The sequence below is a fragment of the Empidonax traillii genome, unplaced genomic scaffold, assembly GCF_003031625.1.
Source record: "Empidonax traillii isolate 1590-97213 ecotype Southwest subspecies unplaced genomic scaffold, ASM303162v1 scaffold111:size2041728, whole genome shotgun sequence".
In the NCBI taxonomy this organism is placed as follows: Eukaryota; Metazoa; Chordata; class Aves; order Passeriformes; family Tyrannidae; genus Empidonax; species Empidonax traillii.
The window spans coordinates 1811383-1837710 of record NW_020955304.1 but is presented as its reverse complement, the minus strand read 5'-3'; the positions used below and the strand labels follow the sequence as shown (position 1 = coordinate 1837710).

The 26328-nt window shown below is 46.5% G+C and overlaps 1 protein-coding gene and 1 long non-coding RNA gene across 3 annotated transcripts in view; both read left to right on the top strand.

Moving 5' to 3' along the window:
- Window positions 1-24307, top strand: part of ADCY9 (adenylate cyclase 9) — an 81943-nt gene extending 57636 nt beyond the window's left edge. For both annotated transcript variants that reach the window (XM_027882778.1, XM_027882777.1), the window contains 6 exons: window positions 437-539; window positions 3578-3786; window positions 10152-10311; window positions 13333-13481; window positions 16311-16352; window positions 22174-24307. In XM_027882778.1, the coding sequence (XP_027738579.1) occupies window positions 437-539; window positions 3578-3786; window positions 10152-10311; window positions 13333-13481; window positions 16311-16352; window positions 22174-23362 (1852 nt within the window). In that variant the 3' untranslated portion in view covers window positions 23363-24307. The remainder of the gene's footprint in view (window positions 1-436; window positions 540-3577; window positions 3787-10151; window positions 10312-13332; window positions 13482-16310; window positions 16353-22173) is intronic.
- LOC114057022 lies at window positions 11705-12443 on the top strand. The gene is made up of 2 exons (XR_003571114.1): window positions 11705-11924; window positions 12143-12443. It is a non-coding gene; the product is annotated as an uncharacterized LOC114057022 (long non-coding RNA).
- Window positions 24308-26328: the final 2021 nt, after the last annotated feature.

Sequence of the window (26328 nt, the reverse complement as noted above, 5' to 3'; positions counted from 1 at the left end):
TTGTCATCCTTGGCTTGCTCTGAGCAATAGAATTCCACCCAAGGCACAAATATCCCACAGCCACGTGTCTCCTGAGGTTGTGCCTCTGTAGCACCAATTAACCTTTACTGTTTGCTGGCTTATATTGCAATTATCTCTAGTCATCTGGAGTGAGAGCTGTTAAGTTTCTTGAAGGACTTGTTAGTCTCTTCCTGAAAGTAAAAAAGTTTGCTGTCTCATTTTTTTTTGCTGGAACATTTCCTTTGACTGAGTGAGTGCTGTGACTAAGGGGGTACTTTGGTGATCAAGAGCAGAGAAAAGCCAAAGGAACTTCAAAACCAAGGTCCAGCATCCCTGGAAACAGCAACCACAGAGCAGAGGGGGGTCTGGAAGAGGTACAGCTGAAAAAACTGATGTTTATGTTGTCTTTTTTTTTCTTGTTTTTTTTTTTTTTTAGCCTCATGAAAGATTATTTCTTTAAACCACCTATTAACAAGCTGAGCCTGAACTTCCTGGATCAGGATTTGGAGATGGCCTACAGGACGAGCTACCAGGAAGAGGTGTGTTTCTCCTGCCATTGCTTTCCTTCTGTGATCCATCTAAGTAACTTTCTGTCGTTTTCTGGGGTTTTTTTTTTCAAAACATCTCGTTGTGGTTGATGACAAGGGCCGTGAAATGTCAAATGTAGATTTACTGCTGGTATTGCTGCTCTGCAAACAGTCTCCTTTCACTTTATCACAGAATCACAGACTGGTCTGGGTTGGAAGGGACCTTAAAGCTCCTCTGTTTTCACCCCCTGCCATGGGTCTCTCTGGATCCTTCTCTTCTCCAGGTGAACACCCCCAGCTCCCCCAGCCTGTCTCCAGAGTCAGGGGGGTTCCAGCCCTTGGAGCATCAACATACCCCATACTCCAAATCTAGTCTTACATTTGGGCTAGAAATCCATCCTCACAGTCCACCAAGGTTCACTGATTACTTCTCACTTGCCTTTTCTCCTTGTTCAGGTTAATGTTTTAAGGCTCCACATCAGCCAGGGAACCATGTCAGTAAAGGACCCAATGCTACTTGCCTTCTCATCAGATATCCCAACTTTGAAAATGGCAGCTTGGAATTGGATTTTTTTTTTCAAGTCACAGCCCCACAGTTACCCCTGTGGAACCTAAACCTGTGCTGATCTCAAATTCCATAGGAGTGCTGCATTCAGAAACACTGGGGGATTGTAAAGAGCAGTGAGTAAATTGTGAGGAACTCAGTGCTCCAGGATTCTGCACTGAGCATAACAAGTCCTCAATTCCCTTGGGAGCTAATAATATCACAGTCTTTCCATGTCAGTGGATATCCCAGCCTGGCTGATAGGAACTGGCATTTACATAAAGTGACATTAGGTGTCAGTTAGAACCGAGGCTGCGTTTTCACCCGCAGCTGAAAAATTGCTGCCAAAAGAAGGCATTTGCTCTGCTCTGTCCTTCCTGTTCCTCCTCCTCTCTGCTCCTCCTAATGGCTCTGGTGCTTACCAGCCTTCCCCCCTGCCGTGAGCAGTTCATTTACTGGCCCACCATAAAATATTCATGGTTTGTTTTTCTGTCTGGGGCTCTTTCTTTTCCCATCCCTCTGTTCTCTGCTGTGTGGAACCTGCAGCTCTCAGGGGGGGTCTGCAGATGCCAGAGCCAGCCCAAGGTAAGGGTCTGGCAGCAGGAAGGGAAATGGGCCCTTCCCTTCCAGCAGTGCAGAGCTGTTAGTGTGGTTGATCCCAGAACTGCACTGGGATAAATGTAGGTGTTGGTTTCCTTTCTTCCCAGTGGTATGTCCTACATCTGAGGGCAGGTGGGATTTCTGCTTCTGCTGCTCGTTGCTTTCAGTTCTGGGCAGGGTTGTCGTGTTCTCCCTGCCAATAGCCCCTATTTGCTTATTTTGCAATACTTCCAGGTGAGACCTAACTTAATTTGTTTTGCCAGAGGAAAGCCCAGCTGTGTTGCAGTTCAGTCTGTTCACTTTGTTCACTCATCCTGCAGCACAACAGTCTAATGGCATCTGCACAAAGCTCCTGTAGCAACAACAGGGAGAAACTTCCCATGGCATACTGGTTTATTGGCAAAAACTATACAGGAAATAGTAAATCAAGTTGTTTCCAATGGAAAGGTTGGAAAGGGAAGTGAAGTAGTAATAATCAAACATATACAGATTGACCTGTTAATGGGGATATGTAGGGAATTCCTAGAAGGAGCACCGATGAGGTCTGTGCATTTTGTTAGTAGTAAGCCATTAATTTGAAAATGGTTATATAAATCTCCCTGGAAATAGGAATCTTCACTCTCTAATAGTAACTCTGCAGCACTGGGGCAAAAACCTTTTAAAGCCTTAATATTAGCAGAGTACTGGTCCGAAACAGCAACAAAATCTTCTCTTGGAGAGTGAAAAGAGTTGTCAGCACTCCTAGTTCTCTAATTGCCTGGCAGTCAACTGCTGCTGAAAGTAACTTCCAGCACCCCTGAATTCACCTCTAATTACACAGTGCCAGCTGCATGCTCGGGTTGTGATCCCTCTCCCGAGTCAGCTCTGCTTCCCAAGAGCTTGCTTAGCCTGTTCTTGTTGGGAAATGAAGGCACTCCTTAGCACTGTCAGAGCATCTTTAACACCATCACCTGGGGATACGGTGCTGCTTCCCTTAATTCAATGGGTGGGACTCGGTGTGAGAACAGGATTCTGCTGCTGTTCAGGTTAAAAGGTAATCTTGGCAAGTGATGCTGGCTGAATTTTTTGGGTGGCAGAGAGGTACAAATGAGGGACAAGTTGGTTTCCCAATATTGCCAAGTACAGGAAGTGTTCCGAGGAGCAAAGGAAACTTCCAGATGAAACCAGAACCCTCCAACTGGGTGCCCTCCTGTTGACATGGATAACATAATTTCTGTTTGTCTTTGGAACTTGCTTTCTGTGGTCGCTGGGGCAGATACAGACAGTCCTAAAACTGAGCTCGTCCGAGTGAGCTGGGATGTGGAGCTCATGGTCTGGTTTTCAGCTGGGCTGTCCACAGTAGCACCAGCACAGCTGCACAAGCACTGGGCCAGGACACGATGGAGTGAGAATGTGTGGTGAGAGGTTATGGAAGAGCAGGACTTGGTGTCCTGAGCTCTGATCAATTCGGATTACACACGGTCCCAGTGGCTGCTTTTAATGGTCTGGAGGGGAGATGTGAACCCTGCCACAGGAGCTGTTACTGTGGGGAGGTGTTTGGAGGGTTTTCTTAAAGACCCATCAAGGCTAAAAAGTAAAATCTGCTATTATTTGTAATTGAAATCATTGAAGAAAATGTCTCACAGCTTTATCTGCTAGTAATTATATTCATGTTTCTTTGCACAGAATAGTCAATTTTTGTGTTATTTTATTTCTGTATCATGATAGTGTGTAAAAAATCACCTCAAGCCTGGGGGCTGTGCTGCCAATGCTTTTTTTCAACACAGTCTTCTCAGGGAACTGTGACAGCCACGGCACCACCTCTTCTGCCTCTTGTGTCCAAACACTCCTTACACTGGATTAATGAAGTGGCCAAAACTTCTTTATTTATTATTGTTGTTTGGAGCTGCTGTTTATCACCCCACAGGTTAAAAACAACGCTCCGGTGAAGACGTTCGCCAGCGCTACCTTCAGCTCTCTCCTGGACGTGTTCCTGTCCACCACCGTCTTCCTCATCCTCTCCATCACGTGTTTCCTGAGGCACGGCATGGTGGCGTCCCCTCCGCCCCCCGCGGCCGTCGCCGTGTTCGTGGTGGCCATCCTGCTGGAAGTGCTGTCCCTCGTCGTCTCAGTCAGGTAAACGGGGAGTAGCAGGGGGAGCTGAGGTGGTGCCTGGCTCGGGAACGTTTTGCTCCTCCCACTGTTCCTTGGGATGAGCCTCCCCTCGCAGGGCTACCAGAATCCAAACAGAAAATTTTTATCTGTCCTTCAAACAAACCCACCCCCCCCCAAAAAAAATTCCTAGGTGAAGGTACACAGCTCTGGGGTTAAAACTGAAATCGTGGATCAGAGGTGCAAAGAGCGGTCCTTCTCTCAGAGGAAAAAAAGAAGAAAAATTACTAAAGTCACGTTACATCTGTCCAGAAATAGTTTCTTTTTAAAGTTTCGTGGATTAATGTTGTAAAGAGCTTGTGTTTTCTGTTTGACAACATAATTGGAGGTCAGCATTTCCCTGGATTCAGGGCTGTGGGATAGGCACTGCTGCTGAAGGGAAAGGGGCACTGGTTTGTCTCTGCAGAAGGAGTGGTACTTTGCAGTGCCAGCCCCACACAGCAGCAAAGAATCCTCAGTCCCTGAATCCTTGTCCTGCCCCTCAACCTCTCCTGTGCCCTTGGAGGGGAAGGCTCGGCTGTTGGACAGTGACTCCCCATTCCCCAGTTGTACCCACTCACCCACAGTGTGTCCAGGGCTCCGAGGACACCTACAGGCCTTGCTGCTGAGGTAACAATCAGCGAGCAGCTCCTCTGTAACGTGGGGTCACTCACACAGCCCGGTGTGGCAACCAGCAGCTGTACACGTGGAGCTCGTGCTCTCCTGGGTGTGTTGTCTGATCTGTGCAGATACCCCGTGCAACCTGTAATTAACCCAGCTGATGGACCTATTAATAAGTTGTTTGTTTGTGTGTACGTGTGAGGGCAAGTTCACTGGGCCCTCCTCATCCCCGTTTTCCCGGCGCTTCCCTTGACACGGGAGCGTGATAAGGGTGGTGTGTGGGAACCTCTGTCCTCCCTTGCAGTTCTGCAAACCTGTCAGGAATGTGTAAGTCAAAATGCTTCTGTGATTCCAAGTGGGAAGCAATTCTGCTGCTGTTTCAAGAGAAACAAGAGGTTACAGTGTGCACTCTTGCTTTGGCTTTACAAGGTCAAGGCACAAAACACTGGATTAGTGCTTTAGTCACTGAAGGAAGTTTGTATCTCAATGAGCATATAAATGTATGTGTGATTACATCAAAGCTGGCACATAGAGTGGAGAGAGGTCAGGTGTGAACAGTGGAAATGCTTTTGAAGATGATATTTCTTAGTAGGGGTATTTGATTGTTGCAGTTCAAAGCATTTTTAGAAAACCTAGAAATCCAGAAGGTGTTAAGGGCTGTACTGGGAGATGGTTGAACTGGAGGGCTGTCATTGTAGTGTATCCTAAACTAGATTAACTCGTGTTCTGTCCTCTCTTGCATCAGAAATGCATTTTCCCCTTCGCAGAAGTCTCTGCACGCTGGTTTGGGTGAGGGAGAAGTTGTTTTGGCACTTCAGTGTGCCCAGGCAGCTCTTCCATCTCACCAGCAGCAGGTGGGCTCGGTTTGGTGGCCGTGAACTTGTTCAGCTGTGAACAGCTCAACACCCACTTTGCTGAACAGCCACTTTCTACCATCCAGATTATTTGGAGAAAATTTGTGTTCACTCACTTTTCAGGTGAATTCTTGCTTCATTTTAGTATTTTTCAATTCACTGTTTTTCCCACTTGTTTTCCCAACGCTACACTGCATTTGCCTTCCCTTGTTTTGTCCATTTATAAAAATTATTGCTATAATCTTAGAAATATTTATAGGTAAGTACATAAGGTTTTATTGCAGTCCTGTTCTATAATTGCTGGTTTCTGGTTTTCTTAAGGAGAAGGAAAATTGTTGTTTTCGGTCTGTCTATATAGTCAAGAACTGGCAAAGTAGTTTTGCCTTCCTGAGCCACGAGTGGCTGTGCAGGGGTTTGGCTTCAGTGCAACACTGTGTGGTCAACCCAGGGACCCCACAAATTCTCCTGGTTACTTTGGGAACCAGGAATTCCTGGATGGAATAAGCGACAGCTGCCCCTCCCTGCCCTCTCTGTCCAATGAGGAGCAGGGATGCGGAAATTGAGGCCCCAGGTGGGGCCTTTCTTGCAGGTTTTCAGTTTTAGGTGTAATGACAGTGGTGTATTTGGGTGGAGCTTTGGTAAGAAAAGGTGTCTAGTTGGGTTTGGAGGGGGGGTTTGTTGTTGTTTAGAATTTATAATATGCATTTGTTTTATAGTAAATACACAAAATAGGCTTTTGGGCCACCCCAGTCTCCTGGGGCACACACTGCTGTCCGGTTCCCTTGAGCAGAAAGAAGAAAATCCTATTCTTCGTCTTCAAATCCTCTCCCAAGTGAGGACTGCTCCCTCTGACCACTCATTATGCAGTGCAGAACTTCCTGTGCAGAAATGTCATCCCAAATGACAATCACAGAATACCAGCGAGATATCTGCAGGGAGGAGATCGGACTACAATGCTGGGCACAATCCCAGAATTTCAGGAAAAGGGATTATTTTAAGACCAGAAAATTCTTGCCTAAGTTTCACATTGTATTTTCATTATCGTGATGTGAAACACCCTGTCTTTAAATCAGTCTAAATTGTAATTAAATCCAGCACTCAGCCTAGCAAGGATCACTTGGCTCCTGTGGCTCAGCCCTGGGTCCAGCCGAGGGAGGGGGAATGAGCGCATTTTCTCTGCCAGGGCAAGGAGAAACAACTTAAAACTTGAGTTCTGGAGGAGCAGAAGGCCTCGTGGAGCAAAGCTTACGAGGGAAAAGGATGTTTTGATTCCTCTGAAGTGTCTAATAATAAATTATTGGAGTACCTGTAGATGAGGATCCCACTGTTAACACAAGAGCCACTCGAAAATTAATTGTATAAAGCTGCACGCAAGAATTGGTGCTTCATTTGTGAGCACATGGAGAATGTCATCTCCTGCTCTGTAAATGTTCTGTAAAGAGTGTCCTTCTGCCCACTTGAAATGTAACTACTTTGACAAGTTCAGTTGAAGTGTAAGAGGCCCTGAAATTCTGTTTTTTTATTAAAAAAAAAGCTTGGGAAATGTCACTGAACACACAACAAGTGCAAGGTTTCACTTGGGAGTCTGAGGAGTGTGTCTGCAGGAATGCAGGTAAAAGACAGCTGCCCACTATTTTTGTGTAAATACAGGATTTTTGCTAACTAGATAATTTTGGCACCTAGTTCTTGAGTAAAACTGGCCATAAGTGAGTTTGTTTACAAAAACCACGTTGTTTTTGGTAATGTGCTTCAGAGGAGACTTGGGGGTGAAGAGTTGAGGGCAGAGTAGTGGGTGTTTCAGCCCTGTTCAAAGGAGTGAGGGGTGGGAGCACTTCAAGTTGATCCCTGAATTCAAAAGGACCTTTCTAGACAGCAGAACCAATTATCTCCTGGATGAAGAAAGCGAGTGCAATCAGACACTGGAAGGGGAAGTTGTGCTGTTGTCTGACTAAGCAGAACTGCCCTTTTCCTGGCGCTTCACCTTCCCAGCCTTGCTGAAGTGCCACCCACGATCTGTTCACAGCCGAGAGACCCTGTGGCCAAGCACTTGGATCTCCCTAAATTCCCAGTGACCAGGAGCAGAAATTGTTTCCTGCATCCCGAGCTTAACGAACCGGATCTGTTAACACGACTGATACACAGTACTGATGCCGGGGAAAACAATGGAGTCTGTTTGCCTTTATTTATTTCTAACATCTGGTATTTAATATCCCACCAAATTACTGCTGTGCCAAAAGCTTTTGATTTGAACTCTGGGAATTGATTTTAAACTGCCAGTAAATACAGAAATGATGGTAACAGTGTCCATTAGCCATTAATCATTGATGTCAAAGTTACTAATTTGAACTCCAGCTTGTGTAAACATCTCGGAAGCTTCAGCATTTAAGCCCCGTTGAGCTGCCCACTGACACTGCATTATTTACTGATACTGCCCTGTAGCCATTAAATCTGTCTGCAGCTCTCGCTGCTGTCTGGATTTAATGCGCTCCTGACTTCCTGCGCTGGGAGCGTTGGGCTGTATCCACCGGCTTTCCCTGCTGAGGAGGGGAATTCAGTCCTTTAATTCCAGACATAAATACCAGCCTGAAAAAAACCAATGCAAGAAGGTAAAGATTATCAGGAGAAATGTGACATTGCCCTGGCATTTGCACTATCCCTTTGGAAACACGCACAGCTGCCTAAATAAAGCAGCGGCCTCATTGCGGGATTAACCGATCGCGTTCGCTGATGGATTTGTTGCTATAGTTCCCACAGGAATTTGTCCTGGCATGGAGGCTTGGCAAAAAGGAGAATTGAAGAAGTGGAGTCCCTGGTGTGTGGGTTGGGGTGAGAGACATGAGCTGCACTGGGTATGTGCCACCGAGCTGGGTGCTGTGCCAGCCAGGATGGGAGCGATGCGGAGATCCAGGGGAGCGTGGGCAGAGGTGCTGCCGAGCTGCCTTTGGAGAGACTGGGGATGCAGGGAGTCCCATTCCCTTTCCTCTCTCCCAGTCCAGCCATGGAGATCCTAATCCCAGTCCCACAGGCTTTGGGAGAACGGAACTTTGTTCTTCGAGGCAGGAACTTCTATTTCAGTCGTTCTTGGTGCTGAGCAACCAGGGCTGCCCTTGGGCACAGGGGCAGTTCTGTCATCAGGGTAGGACCCTGTATAACCCTTCAGAAACCCCAATTCTTACTCTACAGAGTATTGGGGTTTTTTTTAAATTTCATCTTGCTCTCTATCCAGATTTAAAATTTCAGTGCTGTCTTGGAAGCTCTGTTTCCTGATGGAATACAGGTTTAATTTCTGGTGTGAATGGAAGTCCATTAAACTGAAAACTGGCAAATCTGTGAGCACCCTCTCGTGGGATCCCAGTGTATTACAGTGTATTCCATCCTCCCAGATTTCTCTTTTTCTATGCATTTAAGGATAATTTCCAGACTTATTTATTAAAGTTAAATAAGTGAAATTAGAGAAGAGCTCTTGATGCTTCAAAAAATGCTTGTGGTGGCAAAACTCACAGAAGTCCAGACCACAGAATTAGAATATCATTCATAAACAATGAATATTTAAAGGTGTGGAATGAGTGTCAAATTCTCATTTCAGGTGGTTTGTATCAGTCTTTTATCCAGCATAAACCCTTGTATTTCAGACAGCAGGGTTAAGAATAAATGTGTTGCTTTTCTCTTTTTAGAAATATGGTGATATGGGGTAATTTATGTAACTTTGAAGACTGGGAATTTCATATTTAGTGTATGTATACTTTTTTTTTCCAGCTGTGAGCATCTCTGTTTAAAAAAGGTGTAATTCTGTACTATTTGGGCTCTGCTGTTGTCCAGAAGTGCCTGCCTGGACTGAGTCTGGTAATTCCACACATCCCATTAATGGCTCTGGATGCAGCTAACTGTGCTCCACTACCTTTTTACATCTCCGTAAAAATAATTAGGCACTTGAACAGCAGTTGCAATTTTTCTCAAGTGACTGATGTTGAGCTTTGAGAAGGAAGTTATCCCAAGGATTTATTTCTGTGGATAAATAATAGTTTTCCGCGCGATGCCCTTGAGCTTTGAGCATCCTTTTACCTTGCCTTATTCATTTGAAGCAATTAGAGCTGCTCTCATTAAGGAGCATCTCCGGTGAGCTGCCTCTCTCCAGAGCTCTTCCAGTTGGCTCCCTCAGCTCTTCACAGGTTCAGGCCGTGGTTTTATCGGCAGCTCGAGCCGTTCCTGCCCCGTGTGCCGTGTGGGATCCGTTTGGGATGCTGTGCTGGCTCCCAAGGAGCGGGGCGGGTGCCAGCTGGCCCACGAGGGGCTCAGCCCAACTGCTTCTCCAGCTCCGCTCCTGCCAGGCTGCCAGGGCTCAGCCCACGCTCCTCTTCCCCTTCCCTAATGAGAGGGAACAGAACCTGCTTGCAGACGGGGCGGTTGCGACTGGGAGAACTGGTTTGGGTGGCAGCGGGATGGAGCTGCACAGCCCTGGGTGCTGGAGCTGTTAGTGGGGTGCACGACGTTGCTCTTCAAACGTTTCTGCTTTTATTTTCAGTCATTTTAATTCGTAAAAGCTTCCCCTCTCCCTGCCTGATTTATTTATGAGTGGAGAGAAGTCCTCCTTGTGCTTAACCGTCCAAATAAGCAAAATTTGGCTTTCAGTTTGCCTCCTCAAAGCCCCCATCCCCAGGCTCTCCCTGCTCTCCCTGACAGGCTCACCCTGTCATCTGTCAGCAAAGGTGGATTATTCCCTGGAATCACAGGCAGGTGCTGTGGATGTAACACCCCGTGGCTGCTCCCACAGCCCGAGTGAGGGATCTGAAGTTCAGTTCTTGCAGGTGAATTAGAGAATCACCGTGGGGTGATGCGCTGCCATTAACGCCCCGTCCCTGCTTTGCTGTGTTCCAGGATGGCGTTCTTCCTGGAGGAGGTGATGACTTGCACCAAGCGTCTCCTGGAGGTGATATCTGGCTGGCTGCCTCGGCATTTCTTCGGTGCCATCCTGGTTTCTCTCCCAGCTCTTGCAGTTTTCTCGCACTTCACCTCTGATTTTGAAACAAATATACATGTAAGTTGTCGAACTCCATTCCACGATGTGATGTTTTGGATGGAACAAAGCTTGCTGTTTGCCTGCCGCCTTCCTCCACCTCCCTGTGCTTTACATCTGTTTGATACGGATCCCTTGGAGGGAGAGGGCTTTGTGGATGATGGAATTCCTGGTTTGTTATGTAAATACAGCCACGGCTGCTTTGAAAACTCTCAGACAAAAGAGGAGAGCCAAACCTAGAAATGCCTGTTACTCACCTTCCTTTTTTTTCTTAGACCAAGCACTTGTGCGGGGTTTTATTCGAGACAGTGCAAGGAGTTTATCTCAGGCTTGTGAATCGAGGCTGGATTTGGAGTTTCTGGGTGGACATGTTGTGTAGTGACTGGATCTCAGCAATGAAACAGCATTAGTGGTGGGTGTTTTGGCTTTGCCGAGTGAGATGGAGGAACTCAAAGGAGAGAGAGAGCTCTGAGTACCTAGAAATGATCATTGCAGGAGCTGTGGAAATGGTTCAAGGAATGCAATAACTGCCTCCTGAAGAGGAACAGAAAGAAGTTGGCGTATTTAGCCCAGACACAGAGATCCACAGGGGATTTGATGTCTCTGACAATGAAAGCACTCAGAAGGGGAGGACAAGGGGTTAAATATTCAAAGAATTTCACCGAAATTCTGTAAATTCTGTGAATTCATAGAATGCCAAAATGGTTGGGGTTGGAAGGGACCTTAAAGGTCATCTCTTTCCAACCCCCTGCCACGGGCAGTGATGAGAAGGGGGAAGAACAGTTTAATATAAAGGCCAACTGTAGCATAAAATCAGGGCTTAAAAACTGTGAATAAAATGGCCTCAAAGTGGAGATGAAAGTTTGTTTCTCTGAAAGTTTCTTTCAGTGACCACAACTCCTTTCCAGGAGCTTCAGGGAATTGTTTCACAAAGCATTTGCTATTTCTGGGTGTAGGTAATGGCCAGATCCTCCTCACTCTTCCTATCCCAGCTTATTCCTGGCTCTTGGGAAGTGTTTATTCCATGGGAACATGTGACCACACGTTTTTTTTGGTCCTTGCTGATTTAAACACATATCCCGTGCTTATCACAGTCACAGGAGAGTGTGTTTGACCTTCTGTTACATCCCATGTTTAAAACCATTCTGCAGCTTCCACCATTTGGAGCTTCAGGGAAGCATTTTTAGGAGGTTCATTTATTTTTTGTTAGTTCAGTTTAATGTTGGTCTCACTCCTGCAGGATTATCAGTAAATTAATCGTAGGAATGTCTTCTCTAAAGCGAAGGGACCTAAAAACCTTCAGATCTGTCCATTGGTTTTGATATCATCCCATTCATCACCATCCTTGATCATCTCTCCAAACGTTTAAAAACAATAAAAAAAGCGTTAAAAACCTTTATTGGTGTGTTCAGGACAGGCTGAGCCGAAACACTTCAGGCAGCAGCAGCAGCAGCAGTGAAATGGTGAATTACATCACCAAACTGAGAATGAACTTTGCTTTCTTTCCTCTTGCAGGTCCTCCAGAGTCGTGGGGCTGTTGGCTCCCTCTCCAAGAGATGTCCCAACTCGGCTTGTGCTCAGTGTTTCCACACTCATGGAGCTCTAGGAAATGGAGTCAATCTATAGAGGGTCAGGTAAGTGTCCTGTTTTACTATGACATGGTTTTGCGAAGTTTTTTTTTTACTCATAGCATTTTATACCCTCCCTGGATATAAAATAATTAAAACAAAAAATTAACAAAAACAGCCATGAAAAAAAAAAAAAAAACAAAAACAAAACAAACTAAGAAAAAAAAAAACTTTCCAAAGCCATGCATCCATAGTAAAATCCAGCACATCCTGACCCTCTATAGGCTGGCTTCATGCTGGGGCATCACTTGGAGTGAGAACCAGTGCTCTGCCACTTTAGGAGACCTGAAATGGGGGGAAAAAAGTAAGTTTAAGTTATGGGTTTTTTTATGGACACTTCTGAAACTCCTTTTATCTGTTTTTGAGTCATTTCAAAAAAAAAAAAAAAAAAGCAACTGTGCTTGTGGTTTAAAAATGGTAAATTATGTAAGGTTTTTTTTCCCATCCTCTGTGTCTGCTCTGAATCACATGTTTGTTTGTTATGCTACAGGATTGCAGTGTCTGTGCTTCAGCTGTACAGGAAATGTAAAATGAGAAATAAAAAGAGATTATTAGTGAAGAGATTGTTATTAAAAATAAAAGGAAGGGAGAGAATGATCATTTCATGCTGTAAAACACAGCATAAAGCTAGAACAGAACTCCCTAATGCAAGTGTGGAGTCTCTGTTTTAGCTCGGATGGTCGTGAATATTCTTGCTAAAACCAAAATTGGCACAAAATTTGACCACTGCAGGATTGTGTCTCGGGGAAATGAAGGTATTCTGGGCAACGTGTCTGTCCTGTGCTTCCTTTTCGTTATCCAGTGAAGCTGTGGGAAAGGGAAAGGGGGTTTGAGATTGGTGTGATGATTGTGTCACCAAGTGTCCATCGACAGTGACCAAGGCAGATCTTTTCTTTTCAACCTGAGTTCCCCTGCTGCTGATCAGTGTGACAGTGTCCTCTAAAAAAGTGGTTTTAAAAGCAGGCAGGTGGGTGAAGTTGCATTCCACATTTGCAGTGCCGTGGAATTTTGATGTTCAGTTTGAAACAGATGGGATCTAACCCCAGCAGTGGAGTGGAGGTTGCCATGAACATTGACCTTTTTTTTTTTATATTTTAATTTTTGTTTTATTTTAATAAGAAGAGGCACTGAGCTTTTTGCAAAGGTAAGCTGGAGGCACCGGGAGCCGCTGAGATAATTGTGCAACGCAGCGATACCAAACTCCACCCAGGCAAAATCGCGCCCAACTACCTGTGCTAAAGGTTTTTCTTGCCCTTGGAAGGGAAGATGCCCATCTTCACGTGCTGACTCCCGCTGCACCGTGCCCGTAGCGCAGATGGAACCAGACCCTTCTGCTCCCTGTGCCCCGTTCTGCCCGGCGCTGGTGCCCCGGGGCGCTGGGCGGGCGCTGACTGGCTCTCTCTCTCTGTTGCAGTACACCATGTTCATGTGTTGTGCCATTCTCATCACCATTGTGCAGTACTGTAACTTCTGCCAGCTCAGCTCCTGGATGAGGTCCCTGCTGGCAACCGTGGTGGGAGCGGTGCTGCTCATCCTGCTCTACGTGTCCCTGTGCCCGGACAGGTGAGTGTCCCCCCCTGCGCTCCAGGGGAATGGACTGGGGGTTCTGCACCGCTGCAGGGAGGATCTAATGCACAGGATTTTACCACCTGCCGTGACTTTCTCCGCCACCTCAACGTCAGTTGGGTTTTTTTTCTGCGTTGTTTGTTGGTTTTAAGGTTTTCAGGATGGTTCCTGGGGGCCCTCCCCTGTGTGACACCGTCCCCACCTCCCCTGCTTCAGGGGCACACGTGTTAGCAGGCCCCTAGAATTGCCTTTTAGCATTTGTGGGAAAAGCTGTTTTGTTAAGGAATTTCCCAGGTATTTGGTGGTGCCAGAGAGCCCAGATGTTCCCCCACAGCTCCCTGGATTTATTTTTGCCCTTAGGATCCCTGGGTTTTCTTCCACCACCTTCCTCAACGCACCGGTTTCCTTCCTCGCTTTCCTGCCTGTTCAGAGGGTGCTGAAGGATAGTAACCAGAAGAATCAAGATAATGCAGTTTCTGTGCAATAGCCTGAAGTTATTTCAGTTTTCCTCTGATAAGCAGTTTTCCCCAAGGAGAAATTGTTAGTATTATTCTCCTGTTTTCTTGCCAAGAGAGACAAGGGGGTCTTTCCAGCCTTCTACTCCTACTGGCAAAATTTTATAATCTACTTGCACTTCTCATTGGCTCAAGACCTCTCACAGCCTTTGGTTCTCCTGGGATGGACTCTGCAAGGTCTTCTGCTAGATCAGCCTAGTTCCTCTCCTTCTTCGGAGACCTTCATGTTTTTTTTGTGTTGAAAAACATGAAAAAACCCCCGAACAAACCAGAAAGAGTTGGCAGATACATGTTTTATGTGAGTATTTAGCTTTAATCCCCTCTTGAAGTATCTTCAGTAGTCTCTTTTAATCTTGATTTAATTTATATTAAAAAAAGAGGGAGCATAAAAGTCACCCCTCACAGCTGTTCACATCTGTGATTTGGAGGTGGCTGGAAGGGCTGTGGGAAGAAAGTCGAAAAAATTAACTTAGAGCTGGAGTCAGTTGACAAAGTATTTCCAGATCATGCTGGACTAAAGAAAAATCCCTTTTCTGTCAGTCTGCAGAGCACTCAGACAAGGAGGGCAGGACAGTCCTTTCCAGCCTCAGTGGAGGGAAGGAGTGTCTGGGTCCTGGAGACTCCCCTTCCTCCTCATGGATTTGTCCCCCTGGGTTTTGGTTCCCAGCGTAGCCAACACTGTCTGTCCTCCAGCACTGAGTGACCTTCTCCTGGGAGCAAAGATGACTTTCTCCCCTCACTTTTCCCCTTGTAGCACTGATGCTTTCACTGGCCAGCCACCAGCTTTGCTGAGAGCTCTGGAATCACAGAATCCTTTAGGTTGGAAAAGCCCTCTTGAGCTCATGGAGTCTGACTGTGCCACCAAGGCCACCACTAACCATGTCCCCAAGTGTCACATCCAAAGGGCTTTTAAATCCCTCCAGGGATGGGGACTCCACCTCTGCTCTGAGCAGCTGTGCCAGGGCCTGACCACCCCTTCCATGAGGAAATGTTCCCAATATCCAACCTCAGCCTCCCCTGGCACAACCTGAGGCTGTTCCCTCTTGTCCTGTCCCTTGTTCCCTGGGAGCAGAGCCTGACCCCCTCAGCCCCAGGTTTGGTTTTTCAGGGAAGTCAGTGAAGAGCAAACCCTTGATGCCAGTCCTTGACTCCCTGGTTACTCTTCCATAATTCCCCCAGGCAGGAGTCCTTGCTGCTCCTTCAGCTCCCCCCGTGCTGGGGGGTCTGCACAGAGCTGCTGTCACACAGCTGGGTCAGAGGGCAGTAGAACAGACTTGTGCACAGGCTCTGTGTTAGGACTTTGTGCAAAAGAAACGCAAAGCTGGGGATTTTCATGCTTTTCAACTTTACTGAGGGATGGGGAAAGGCTGTTCCAAAGCACAGAAGTGGGGACCTTGCTGTGGTGTCAGTTCACAGCATCAGCTTTGGCTGAGTGTGGAGGGGTTCTATGAATGGTAAAAAACCATTGTCTTAAGAAATGTTGCTAATGATAGTGTTCTCCCACCTGTGATTTGAAGAGTGGTGACCATTCATGAGGAAAGATCAGAAATCATGGAATATGTTGCCATTTCATCCCTCAGAAATAAATGTTTAGAGTAGTACAGCTCAGTTCAACTGCAGATCTGAAGAGGTGCTTGATAGAATTTATCCTGAACAAAACTAATTAAAACAGGCTGAATTAGTGAAACCCATAAATTCTGCTTCTTAATATTCATCTTCTTGTTCCCCTCTTACCGTGAATCTGGATAATATTTTTTGTCACAGTGGTTATTGCAGCTTTGTCTGCGTCACAGGTGGATCCATTCTGCAGGTTTCTTTACGTCTTTTTACAGATGAAACTAACCCTGAGAATTTGATTCTCTCTTAAAAGCACTTGAACTGCTTATTTTCTGTAATGGCATCTTCAAAAAACCCTGTGTTCATTAGGGATTTGTTTGTTTGGAGCAGTTGGGGTTTGGGTTTTTGTGCTTTATTTTTAAAATCTTTGTACTGTGTGCTCAGATAAGATGAAGGCATAACCAAGTTTTAGAGTTCCCTGTTTCCCAGGTGAGATGGGATTGTTTAACAACTGCTCGTTCCAGGAATCATCAGTTTCCCTTTGCAGGGATTTGCATCTCTGGCTGGTTCCTTCTTTCGAGCCAAAAGAGCAGATAAGTCGTGTTCAAACAGAGATTTTTGAAGCTGATGAGGTGTGTGATGCAGTTATTGGTCTGTATAACAGGGAAGTTTAACATTCTCTCTGAAATTCTGCAGGATGGTTTGTTTATTGCTTTAACCTCCCCTCTGAAATCGGTGCTTTTTTTAATTTCAGCTCCATGGAAACTCCTCATCTAGAATTGGCACAGAACTTTAGGTAAGCTTTATATAAACTTACTATCTTTATGTTTAGGGATGGAAACATTTTCAGTGAATTATACGTAGCGAGATTTTGCATCCACGGTAATAACTTGGGAGTTCAACAAATTGGTTCAGCAGGTTGTGTTTAAGCTCTTCATGTGTGTAATTTCCTTTACAGGGGGCTTGGGCACGACCAAAACTCATCAGAGCTGATGCTGCTGTCAGAGTGGTGTAATGATATTTTCTCTTTAAATTGGATTTCTAGGCAATAGAACTATGGAGGAGCTCTGTAAAACAGCATCTGTTTTTCTAGTAGCAGCAGTTTTTAGGGCGTTATCTGCACATCACAAGCTGTTTGTTTGGTCCCCTTGGCTGGTTTGCACCGTTCAGGAGCAGTGTGAGTTGAATGCTCCCACAGCTGGAGGGGGGAGAATTCCCTGTGGGAGAGGAGCTTCTGCTGGGAAAGCTGGATGTGCAGCCAGGTGCCTTCCTGAGGTGAGATGTGACAGTCTGGGACTGGCTGTCACTTCAGCTCACCTGGGCAGAACAGCAGAAGAAAACTGAGAGCAAAGGAAATTTTAGCCCCCAGACTTGTCAAACAATCAAACAAAAAGCTCTTGCTGGGTTATTGATGGCCCCCTAAACGAACAGGTTAGAGATTCCCTCTGATCATTTCAGTGTTGAATTTCTCATGGGTTTTATTGCCAGTTTTGCAATACCATTTTTAAAGTGTTTTTCCTTGTGTTTGGTGTTAGACAAGTACATGTTTGCTGATTACAAGTTTGGGGCCAATCCTGAGGTCACACTGCGCTTGACTGGACTATTAACCCTGAGCACATGTGGCTCAGCAATTCACCCAAACTGGGCTTTCAGGAGCACGATGCTTTTCCTGGGAGTATGTGTCAAAGCAAAATCACTTTTTAAAACCTGTCATCCCCATGAATTCTGTGGTAGTGGGGAAAACAGTGGGTTTAGTACAGAGAGGTGGGACCTGGGCTGTCACGTTTTCTTCACCAAGGACTCAGCACTTCAGTGTTGGGGTTTGAGAGGGCTTTGGTTTTTCTTACACGGGTTTTCCTTCTTCGTGGCTTTGATTCATAAAGGTAAAACTTCACCTGCACAGCAGAATTCCAGTGCACTGAATCCAGAATGGAAATTTAAAGCCAAAAGAAGAGGCAACTTGATTTTTTTATAAACAAACTCTGCAGGGAACTTGCTGCAAAGGCAATGAACAAAGTGTTAAAGTGTGGTGATCACTCCAGTAATGTCTTAGGATCAGTCCAGGTTTGGATCCTTGGTGGTTTATTATTAGTTTGTGAAGTCACCAAACCTTTTGTGCTGCTCAGAATTACAAACCTCTTCCCCAACAGGCTCCCAACCAGCTGTTAATCACTACTGAGTAATTCATCCTGCCTTAAATCATTAACAACCAGCTCTTCCCCTCAGTGACAGAAATCTGTGAAAAAAATCAGTTATCAAGCATGCAAGTACTTTTCTTCCATAAATACACAACTTTTAATCACTACAGGTGAAGGTGAGAGTTAGCAAAGGCTAAGTTATCGTTTAAAGGCCAAATAAGGCAGTGACCAACATTTCTAAACTTAATTCTTCGCTTTTTCTTAGGAGGTGTTCTGGGTTTGTGTGTTCTCTGTGCTCCTTTATTTGGGGAAGAGACCCATGTGCATGAGCTCATACTGCTTAGCCCTGCCCTTCAGTCCAGGCTCCACTGGACCTGACACTGCCCAAACTTGCCAATTAACAAGTACTGGAAGTTAAAAGAGAGAACTGGGAGTTAATCCTGTTCTGTTTCTACCATTAAACAGAATCTGGCTTTTTTTCTGGGCTCTTTTCCTGTACATTATTGTGTACCCCATTTCTCGAGTGCTGTGCAGACAGAATCTCCCCTTTTCCTGGTGATGGACTAATAAAAAGGTGGAACTCCCTTATCAAACTTTTTTTTTGCAGCACCTTTCTCGTGGAATTAAAGAAATCAGGTTCTTTTCTCACCCCAGGCACTGCAAAAGCTTTCCTGTGTTCTAAGAGGGCCAAACAAACTTATGTTTGGCCTTTAATGAGGTTGTTCCCTTTCCTGGATCAGGAATTGAGATAATATTAATGCTGCCTAGGAAGAGAGACACCAGCAATGGTGAGGAAGTCTTAGCACAAAGTTAATCTCTGGATTGTCCATGAATCAAAATATGGAATCTGCCTTGTTTCCCAGGCAGCCAAGTTCTCCAGCCCAAAGGATATGACCGTAAACTTTGTCTTTTAAGCAGGAAATATTTCCCATTTTCATTCCTTCCTTACCTCAGAGCAGGTGGGGTGTGTTGTTTTGCACTGTGGCTGCTTTTGGGGAGGATCAGCAATAGGGAGGACTGAAATGTCTTGGTTGTAGGGAGAGGTTTACAGGCATCAGTTGTTCATCGAAGGCAGCACTTTGATCCCCTTCTCCTCACCATTCCTGCACTGCATTCTTCTTCAGATTCAGCAGGCAGGCATCCTCTCTAGATACAGCAAGATATCCAAACCCAGACAGGGGGTGCTGGCTCAGAAGCAAACTGGCTTTCCAAAACTATAAGTGGAAAGCCATTATCTTTCTGATTTGTGATCGAGATTCCATCTCCGGAGCTCCCACTTGTTCCATATTCACACAGCCTGGATGGAGGTGCCAAGTTAATAGTGAGGTGGCTGTGCCAGGCAGCACTTCACCACTTTGAGTTAAAGGAACATTGTCAGCCTAAGATTTCAGTTTGAATGACTTTGAAAATTCATTTTCTGCTGTGGCAACTCATAAAAAAATAGAATTTGGGGAGGTGTGATCTGTTCTGTCAGAGCTGTGGGGGTTTTTTTCTTCTTTTCATTCCGAAGGGTGACTCCAGGTCATCACTGCTGACTGACCTGTGAGGTGATTTATAGTCCTGTAGGTCCTGTAACCTGGTCACTGGGACATCCAGAAATCGACTTTCCAAACTAGGACGCTGTAATCGCTCTCTCCTCCAGGCTGGAATCAGGGCTTTCCATGCTGATGCTTCCAGCAGTAGCATCAGGATAGAAACCCCTGCTTTGGAGAACACTCTGCACCTTCTTTTTTGGGATCCCAACCCGTTCCTTATTAATGAAATCAGGTCAGAGAACAGCGAGTCACTCTCTGGGTTGGGACCCACATGGCAGGGAAGGTCAGGCCGGTGCTGAGGAGGTGACTGAGAGCTCACAGGTGCCAGAGCTTCAGGAATGGGCAGTGGGAGGCAGCAGCTCCTTCCCAAAAAGCGGATTGTGCCTTCCACTTCTCCTAATGTACCACTTGTGGCTCTCGCCTAATTCACTGGAGAGGAGTTAAAGTACTTTGAGGAGTGTTTTGTACAACAAAGTGTAAATAAAAATCCTTTAATGACTCAAATAAATCCCTGTGGCAGGGACGTCTGATGTTGCAGAGGATTATCTGGATGAAACTTGTACTCTCAAAGGAGTAACATAATCATTGCTCAGATCCTCTCGCCGCTCTCTGCCCACAAGATGCAGGAAATAACAAACTCAGATTCTGAGAAGAACCTGAGTTGTTTTTTCTTAAACAAAATTCTTTCCTCAACCTATTTTTTTTTTATTTTCCAAGATCTTTTCTCTTACTTTACCCGTCCCTCATTTTGCTTTATAAGCACATCAGGCTGGGAGGATATTTCACCACCTGCAAAATAGGTAGCAAGGATTGTATTTCAGGATTTGTTCCCATTCCAGACCTTAATTATAGAATCGTTTGGGCAGGAAAAAAACCCTAAAGTCAGGGAATTGTAGAGTACCCTGAGTCGAAAGGGACCAACAAGGATCATCAACCATTAACCCAGGACTGCCAAGGCCACCACTAAGCCATGTCTTTGGCTTAGTCTCTGACTTGTCTTTCAAGGGAGGAAATAATTAAGTTCATAACAGGGGTTCTGTTGAGAAAAGTAGCTGTAAGTTACAGGACACTGATGATGGGGACCTACTCTGAGCTGGGCATATCTCCTGCTTTCCTTGTTCCCTCCTGAAGAGGGAATAAAGTGAATCCACCTTCACTTCTCCTGGGAGAAGCATATTTATGGCAGAAAACAGAAGGAGCAATTTCCACTATAATATGTTGTCTTATCTTTAATCTGAAATTCAGTCTACACACTCTGTATTGTAAATATTTTACTTACAGCCTCACTGTGATAAAAGTTAATAGAAATGAGGACCAGGGCACAGAGAAAGGTTTTCAGAGGTGGGGCACGTTCATCTGTTTCCCAGCTGTGCTGTGGCTTTTCTTCCTCACACTTTCCTGTCAATCAAGAATTTGAGAATGATATTCAGAAAAAGAAACCGTGTCTCTACTCAGTTCTAAAATATTTCCAAAGTGGAAGCCTGTCCCCCATGAACAGAGAGAAAGAAACCGAGCTGAGAAATGTTTTCATGTTCTATAGAAACAAATTCAGCCTTCTCTTCTTGAGCTGTTGCTCCAGTTGTGCCCTGAGCTTTAAACTCTTCATAAAGAAATGGAGGCACTGAGCTTGCATTGCCTTTTCTGCTTCTCGAGGAGAAGGGTTGATGTGACGCTTTCCCTTAAAAAAAACACCCCATCTCTTCACTTGGAAAACTTCAGCGCATGTCTGATCATATCAAATCCTAAACTTTGGCATCATTTTATACAAAAAAATGCAGTTGGGTGCCTCCAGAACTGACTGGGTGCCAAGCTGTCTGGGTTTAGCCTTGGTTTCTAGGATTACATAGGTGGGGCCTTCTCAGATTCAATTTGTGTCTTTGCCTCTCTCCAGAAAGTTGAGATTGTAGAGTGCAGATGTCTCCTCGTTAGGGGTGGTTTGGCACTGGCAGATGCTCCATCAGCGCTTCATAATCTGCACAGGCAGGCGACAAACTGTCGAAAGGATCTGAAATATTGCTCTCAGTCTCTGTGAGGCAGGAGCTTTTTATTATTTTATGTAATCTTGGCACTTTGAGAAACTTTCTGTCTCCACCATGAGGAGCCTCAGTGGTTTTATCATAGAAAAGATGTCAGCCCAGAGCTCCACACTCTCCACTTCCATGCAGTTCATAGAACCACCGACTGGTTTGGGTTGGAAGGACCTAAAAGATCATCTCATTCCAACCCCCTGCCACGGAGGTTCTCCACAACGTATCTTGTACAGTGGTGCCTTCTTCCAAACCCTTCATGTGTAGCGTTAAAGGCTCGTGGCAAAGGTCCTGTTGATGGAGAGACGAGGAAAAGGCACAAGGAATGTAAAGCAAATGTTTCTGAATATTGGAGGTAATACAGACAATCCCACAAAACTCACACACCCCCCCTCTGTACAGAGGGCACAAACGCACAGACATGCACATACCCACAGATATCTGAACACACTAAACATTGTTAATTATTACTAAACATTGTAGAGGCATATTTACATGTATGCTTTTAGTTATATATTTAGGAATAACGATACTTACAACTTAGTGCCATGGTCTGGGAACCACGGCAGGGTTGGATCAAGGGTTGGACTTGATGATCTCAGGGGTCCTTTCCTACCTGGCTGATTCTGTGATTCTGTGATAGCTGTTTCCTTGGGGAAGTCCTTAAAACAGTACTGGGTGACTTCCATGGTGCTGAACCTGATAATAAGGAAACACTCAGTTTAAGAATGAAATTAATTCTTTGGCGTTTTTTTTAACAGCAGATGAAGTTCTCAATGCATATTTTATAATTCAGTGTGTGGCTGCACTTCCCACACTTCATTTTGCAGCAAAGGATTTCTGTCTATGGAGCAGCAGTAGCCGTGCCCTGACTCTGTGGTTTTTAAATGCCCCTGTCTGTTTTTCCCTTCCTCCAGCTCCAGGAAGAGCCCCTGCAACAGCTCGGTGCCAAATGACACGAAGAGGCCGGCAGAGCTGATTGGTCAGGAGGTGGTTCTGGTTTCCTTCCTCCTGCTGCTCCTGGTCTGGTTCCTGAACCGAGAGTTCGAGGTCAGCTACCGCCTGCACTACCACGGGGACGTGGAGGCCGATCTCCATCGCACCAAAATCCAGAGCATGAGGGATCAAGCTGACTGGTTGCTGAGGAATATCATCCCGTACCACGTGGCTGAGCAGCTGAAGGTGTCCCAGAGCTACTCCAAAAACCACGACAGTGGCGGGGTGATCTTTGCCAGCATCGTGAACTTCAGCGAGTTCTACGAAGAGAACTACGAGGGGGGCAAGGAGTGTTACCGAGTGCTGAACGAGCTCATCGGGGATTTCGACGAGCTGCTGAGCAAAGCCCACTACAGCAGCATCGAGAAGATCAAAACCATCGGGGCCACCTACATGGCGGCCTCGGGGCTGAACACGTCGCAGTGCCAGGACAGCAGCCACCCCCACGGACACCTGCAGACCCTGTTCGAGTTTGCCAAAGAGATGATGCAGGTGGTGGACGACTTCAACAACAACATGCTGTGGTTCAATTTTAAGCTCCGGATCGGCTTCAACCACGGCCCCCTGACGGCCGGGGTCATCGGCACCACCAAGCTGCTGTACGACATCTGGGGGGACACCGTGAACATCGCGAGCAGGATGGACACCACCGGCGTCGAGTGCCGCATCCAGGTGAGTGAGGAGAGCTACCGCATCCTCAGCAAGATGGGGTATGACTTTGACTACAGGGGGACGGTCAACGTGAAGGGCAAGGGTCAGATGAAGACCTACCTTTACCCAAAATGCATGGACAACGGGATTGTGCCGCATCACCAGTTGTCTATATCTCCAGACATTCGGGTTCAAGTGGATGGCAGCATCGGGCGGTCTCCCACGGACGAGATTGCCAACCTGGTGCCTTCTGTACAGAATTCTGATAACACAGCCCATGGCACAGATAACTCAGAAAACAAGGACATCCCTCCTTCCGCCAAGAAGCTCCAGCAAGAGGCGGCGAAGGCAGAGGAGAGGGGCAGGTTCGGCAAAGCCACGGAGAAGCCTGACTGTGAGGAAGCGGGGACTGAGGAGGTCAATGAACTGACAAAGCTAAATATCTCTAAGAGTGTATGATGCACTGTCAGAGTTGCATGAAGTGCTCTGTCCGTAGAAACACACTGACTTTTGCAATTGGCAGTTTTCTTTTTCAAGAGAGACCGTCTCCACCCCCGGGTCGTACGTTTGCGTTCATTTCGGCGCCTGGGGCTGTGTGGATCACAGCTCTTCAGGGCTTGTCTTCATCCATCTCTCTCCTTCATGCCCCAAATCACATCTCAAGCTCCCCAGCTCCCCTGTGCAACCATCTTACAGCTGAGTAGAGGATATTAAGTGCCTTCAGATATACTCCATTGGACTCCCTGTCAAGGTACAGAGGCCCCAAGTGAAATCATAGCTTTGGGTATTTATCTAATTTTAAAGAAAAGCTGTGGTTATATCATTTTTATTGTTGTTTCTCACAAAACACTTTTTTTGGCTAATGCAACTCCTTGGGTTTTTTATATCTCTCGGAACAATGTTTTACTGTTATCAGACCTTTTGTATGTAACACACAGACATGTGCATGTATCTACCATATGAGACTGCTATAAAGTGCCAGTAACGCACCACAAGAATGTCTGGGCGAGGGGTGACACGCTCTGGGTCGGGCTGGAGGAGGAGCCGTGCCGTGGCTCAGCCTGTAGTTAGGGCAGGAGGAGCAGCCGCCGCAGTTCTGTTCCCCTTTACTGATGCTTTCTTCAGCCTCCACGTGCCATCGTGTGCTTTGGATACACTTCTTTTCCGTATAGCCAATGAGTTACTGATATGTGGGAGAGGAATAAGGGTTGGGACAGCACCAGCTCTCGGGACAGGTTTCCAGAAGCAGCTGAGAGACCTCGGGAGTGTTGCAGTGCAGGGCTCACAACTCCCAGCGCCGTCCGGGGTTGCTCCGTACGCGGCTGAGGTGGCCAAGGTAGGTGGCGTCGGTGTCTCTGAGCTGATTGGAGAGAGAGAGAGACTGAGAGAGAGAGAGAAAAAAAAGCAAAATAAATGTTTTGGGAATGCCTTTATTTATTTATTTATCTATTTTATTCCTGTTTGGCTTTTTTTTTTTTTTTTTAAATTTTCTTTTCTTTGGGGATTTTCACGTGTGCGGAAGGGATCGGGAGAGAGGAACCGGGGATTGGTTTAAGGGGAGTAATAAGATGGTGTTTCGGCCTCTTCGAGCTACCAACCACTGTGAGGATGTTACCTTAGGCAATATTTGTTTCCAAGCTGGAGACACTTCAGAAGCCACCAAACGCAGTTGAGTATCCCAGCTTCCCCCTGGACCCAACCAATGGTGCTGCACAATATTTTTCAGGATTTTCCCCCCACACACACTGTGCTTGTGCAGCAGGGAACGGGGCAGCGTGCTCCCTGCGTGCCACTGAAAGCAGGAATGGGGAAAGAGTCCTTGTAGTGAGCTGAGAAGCACAATCATTTCCCAGTCCTGTGGATGAATCCATGCAGCCCTGGGAGCGGGTTCCTGCATGAGCTCAGGAGCTGCTGGCACAGAGGGAACTGTGGGATGTGGGCCAGGGGCTATGCCAGTCTGTCCTCTGCTTCCCTCGCCTCCTTCACTGGTGTTTGATGCCCTGCTTTGGATTGACCATTCAACTGTTCCCATTCAGCCAGCTCCTTGTGACACCAAATAAAGGATTTTGATGCCCAAAAGAAGTTCATCAGCCAGGGAAGAGCTGGGGGAGGGCAGTGCTGTGCTGGCTGCGTGGTGCTGGGGGCTGTGGTTCTTTCCATCCGAACTCAAGGCAGAATATATTGATTATTCTTCTTATCCCCATGTGATTTTGGGGGTATGAGTAATAACTGTATCCATTGTGGGGTTCCTATTGGAGAGCCATCTCCACTCCACGGGTCAGCATGGAGCCCTCGAAGCCTTTCTCAGATATAATTTTGGGGGATTTCTGGATCTCAGTTAAACAGGACTCTGCACACTAGTCCCACAAAAGCTGCTGTTTATGCACATCAGTATTCTATTTGATAGGAAAGCTGTTCAGAATTCATCTTGCTCAATCTGCCAGCACACAGAAATCCAGGGGACCCTCATCCTGGAATCCCTGTGCCACAAGTGCTGTTGCCAGTTTGGAGGCTGTTCCTGACGAGCAGCAGTGTGAGGTGTTTGGAGTGCACAGTTTTCCAGCAGCTTCCTCCTCCCTAGGTTACAACTCCCCCCTCCCTGTAGTGAGTTGCACTTCCAACTTTCAGGTAGTAATTCTGCAAATACCTCTTGCATCCAAAGAATGTATTCCTGAAGCATTTCTAGGGTTCTTGGTTCAGTTGAGGAGTCTCAGTGTTCCTTTTGCTACAGTCGAGGATCTGACATGGTCCAGAACTGTTTACATGCCTTCTAGTGTTATATTCTTGCTCTCAGAGTTGTTCCAGCCTCTCTCCCTGCCTCTTCTTTCTCCCCATCTTATAGAGCCGGGCCATCCCTGCTCCCTCCCTGCTCAGCTGTTTCCAATGGCAGGGCTCAGTCGGGACGTGCCAGCTCCTTGAGATGCTGCACAATATCCAAACCCCGGGAGAGGTTGGCGTCTCGTGGTAAACCCAAAGGAAGGAGGTGCTGGAGCGGGGCCTGGACCCAAAGCACCTTCCTCCTCGTCCTTCAAGCACTGCAGGTGCAAAACCCTTCTCCTCCAGCCCGTAAAGTGCTCACCGTTCTTGTGCCGCCACCGGGGGGCTGCGGGGGGAGCGCTGGGTTTGTGGGAACACCGGGAAACCAAAATACAGCCCACCAGGGCCTCTTTGTGTTGGCACTGAGCAGATAAAGGGACTGAGGGCAGGGCCATTAGTGGGTCCTGAAATCAAGGGCCGTTGTGTGCTCTGGGAGCTACCAGTGACGTTCCTCTGCCTTAACTCTGGAGCTGGGAAGAGTCGCAGCGAGTCGGGTGAGCGGTGCCTTCATCTGCTCCTTGCGAGGCCAGCAGCGAGGCTTCCACAGCTGGGGCTGCGGCTCTCGGGGGTTACATCTCTCTACTGCAGTGGAATAACCAAACCAAGAG